We start from the raw sequence: 3,017 nt of genomic DNA on the forward strand, positions 1-3,017 counted from the left end.
CAAAGAAATTCGCCCGTATCTCTTACGAAGAGGTAAGAGCGAAAGCTTGCGCACAGGTTGCCGATGAAAGAAATCAGCGATACGTGGTGACGCAGGAGTGGGCGTGCAAGCAACCGCTGTGCATCATCGTCGATGAGTGTCGTCGACGTCGAGAACGTGCGGAACGGGCCAGTCCTTTGGCGCGAACACTCCAAGATCGACGACGGTCCAGTACGAGGGAGCGTTCTCCCCATTCGATCGATCACGAGCATCGTAGTACGAACGTTTTGAAAAAGGTGTGCGGACAAAGAAAAGACCCCCAAAAAAAAGCAAAACTCAAGAACGTCGAAGTTGAAGGACGACGAAGTGTGCGATTCAGGGAGAGAGTGAGAGAAAATGGAGGAACGTCCCGCCGCGATTCCGCTATTAACTCCGTCGTGTTCCTCCAGTTAGACGCGCGAGGATTATCGAAAGAATATGCGACTTTTCGATGTTCGTTCTCTTTTGCGACGAATCGATCGTATTCTGTTCTCGTCGATTTTCAGCCTGTACTCGTATGTAAAAGCCAGATTAAAGCTACACGAAACGCTGCACATCCTAGCTGAACGCAAGGTTTCTAGAATTTGATCAAGCTCGCCGCATTTCTTCGATCAACGCGACTCTTCTTTTCTCTGTCGTTATTTCCTTATCACGTTTCTTGTATATTTCTTTCCCTTTCTCGAACGTTTTGTCGCGTTAAACAGTGCGTTTTTTTTTTTACTTTTCACCTCCTTTCAACGGAATTTTTATTTTGCCTGGGATAAATTGGCGATATGACTTTTCTTAATATTTGTAATTCGACTGTTTCACATCGTTTCGCGCGAAATTCACGTTTTTCCTGCTAGCGTTGCTAAATATTATAAACGAAAGGAAGGAGCTGTGTGTTTGTGACATGGAAACGCGATCGAACTGATATTGATAATCGTGGTTGTTTCAGTGCGCTACTATGAAGCCGAAGAAATTGGGAATAATCGGCGGATCGATGCTCGCTTTCGGAGTGCTCTTCTGTGCAGTGATCTTTCCTCCCTTTCTGAGATCGCAAATCAAGAAGGTAAACAATGAAACGAGAAGATAAAAATAAAGGAACACCGATGACGAAGTGTTTCGTTTATCCTTCGAACGTATATTAGATCGTTTAATATAAAATGTCGGATTTCTAATTATTCGCAAATTAATCTCTCGAGTGTTGTAAAGTTCTGAGTTTCTTCGTGTAGAAAGTTGTGAAATATAAAATGACTTATTCGAATTTTCTATAAATTGTACAGTTATCAGAGAGAAACTAGAATGAAAATTATCTCTGTAAGAAAAGAGCGAGAAAGAGTTCGGATGACTTTTGTAGTTCGATTAATTATCGGTCATTATCTGCTTATGGCAAGGCAATGTATGATATTGATGGATAGACAGTTCGAATCGAAGAGATACGAGAACAGCGACGATGACATGGCGACAAAAAGGAAAAAATAACGATGATGTGACATACTGGATCTGTGAACGACAATTATCCTTTGAACATTTTATACTATAATACCAAACGTTATATCGAATGAGTAGGATTTTCTTTTGTTTTTTATTCTACAAATTTTTTCCTGCATACACACCGGTTATGCGTTGAAACGAACGTTCTAAGTAACAGTATAAACACCGACGGGTTTCCAGTGTCGGACAATTCGGAAAGAAATAGTAACTAAATGTAGGACGATTAATGTGAATGATCGTGTGAAATGTTTCATTGCAGCAAGTAGCGTTGAAAGACGGCTCTGAGATGCGAGATCTGTGGTCGAATTTCCCTCTTCCCTTGGACTTTATGATTTACCTTTTCAACGTGACAAATCCTACCGAAATAATGGCAGGAGGGAAGCCTATTCTGAAAGAGATAGGACCATTCTTTTACGAGTAAGCGCTTTCGACGTTAATTAAATAAATTTAACGCGAAATATCAATTTTACCGATATAGAGATACTTGATTTCACTAATTGCAAGTGTTCAGAAATTTTAAGTACGTTTCAGCTTTTATAGATAAACTTGAATATTCTTCGATTCACGTTAGTTCGATTTTCTGTTTTCAAAGGTACCTGTACAAACTGTAATACGAGTCACTCAGGAGCAAAAGTGATTAGATTTATTAAATTTTCTTCGTTTACGAAGAATTAAGCACCGAGCACGTGTACTTCGATACGAAAATTCGAAGAATATTAAAAAGTTGAGTTAACATTGTAATTTCACCTTCCCAGTGGCTCGTATAATAATATTTAATCACATTCTTAGCTTTCAATTTTTTCACACGACTCCGTAAACACTTCGTTCTTGAAGAATCAAATTATAAACTTCATTTCCAGCGTTTATCTAGTCGGAATTGATTAAAATTGGATCGTAAAGGAGAAGGTGCTCGTAGGTTAGCAAGTAAGATACGGTAACGATCGATCGATCGATTTTACAGCGAGTACAAGCAAAAAGTGGACCTCGTGGACAGAGAAGAAGACGACAGCCTGGAGTACGGTTTGAAAGCAACGTGGTATTTCAATCCGTCGCGAAGCAACGGTCTGACCGGCGAGGAAGAGATCGTGTTCCCTCATGTTCTTATCCTCAGTATGATTAAAGTTACCCTCATGGAACAACCGGCCGCGATCGGGATTCTCAGTGAGTGTGTCGATTATTCTTTCTGTTCAGTCGCACTCTGTCGCACGTTCCTCGAAAGCGTCGAATCGAACGTTTTCTTCGCTTCGATCAGAAGTAAATGTCGGCTTAACCTTACTTAAGAATGCCTAGGAATTCTAAGGTGGTTCAATGAAAGAGGGTCGAGAGAAATGTTTTACTTATAGCTAACAATACACTACTTACCCTCGCTTTGGTGGAACGAATCAATTCATTATGTCCATAACACTTTAGCTGCGAACTCATTGTGCATTTTTTTTTAAATCGAACTTCCCTATACTTTCGGTGAATCATGTACGACGGTTCTTCAAGTTACCTACTGGTTGCTTTTAACGATTTATATTTAC

General features: G+C 40.2%; 1 protein-coding gene across 2 annotated transcripts in view; it reads left to right on the forward strand.

The window, feature by feature from the left end:
• Positions 1 to 186: 186 nt before the first annotated feature.
• LOC108576883 (sensory neuron membrane protein 1-like) overlaps positions 187 to 3,017 on the forward strand; it is a 6,153-nt gene continuing 3,322 nt past the window's right edge. The window contains exons 1-4 of one of the 2 annotated variants that reach the window (XM_017939945.1): positions 187 to 275; positions 956 to 1,069; positions 1,754 to 1,911; positions 2,456 to 2,655. In XM_017939945.1, the coding sequence (XP_017795434.1) occupies positions 965 to 1,069; positions 1,754 to 1,911; positions 2,456 to 2,655 (463 nt within the window). In that variant the 5' untranslated portion in view covers positions 187 to 275; positions 956 to 964. Of the gene's footprint in view, positions 276 to 465; positions 534 to 955; positions 1,070 to 1,753; positions 1,912 to 2,455; positions 2,656 to 3,017 lie in introns of those variants that run through there. The other variant, XM_017939946.1, reaches the window with a different exon arrangement.

The sequence above is a fragment of the Habropoda laboriosa genome, unplaced genomic scaffold (assembly GCF_001263275.1).
Source record: "Habropoda laboriosa isolate 0110345459 unplaced genomic scaffold, ASM126327v1 scaffold561, whole genome shotgun sequence".
NCBI classification, from domain to species: Eukaryota; Metazoa; Arthropoda; class Insecta; order Hymenoptera; family Apidae; genus Habropoda; species Habropoda laboriosa.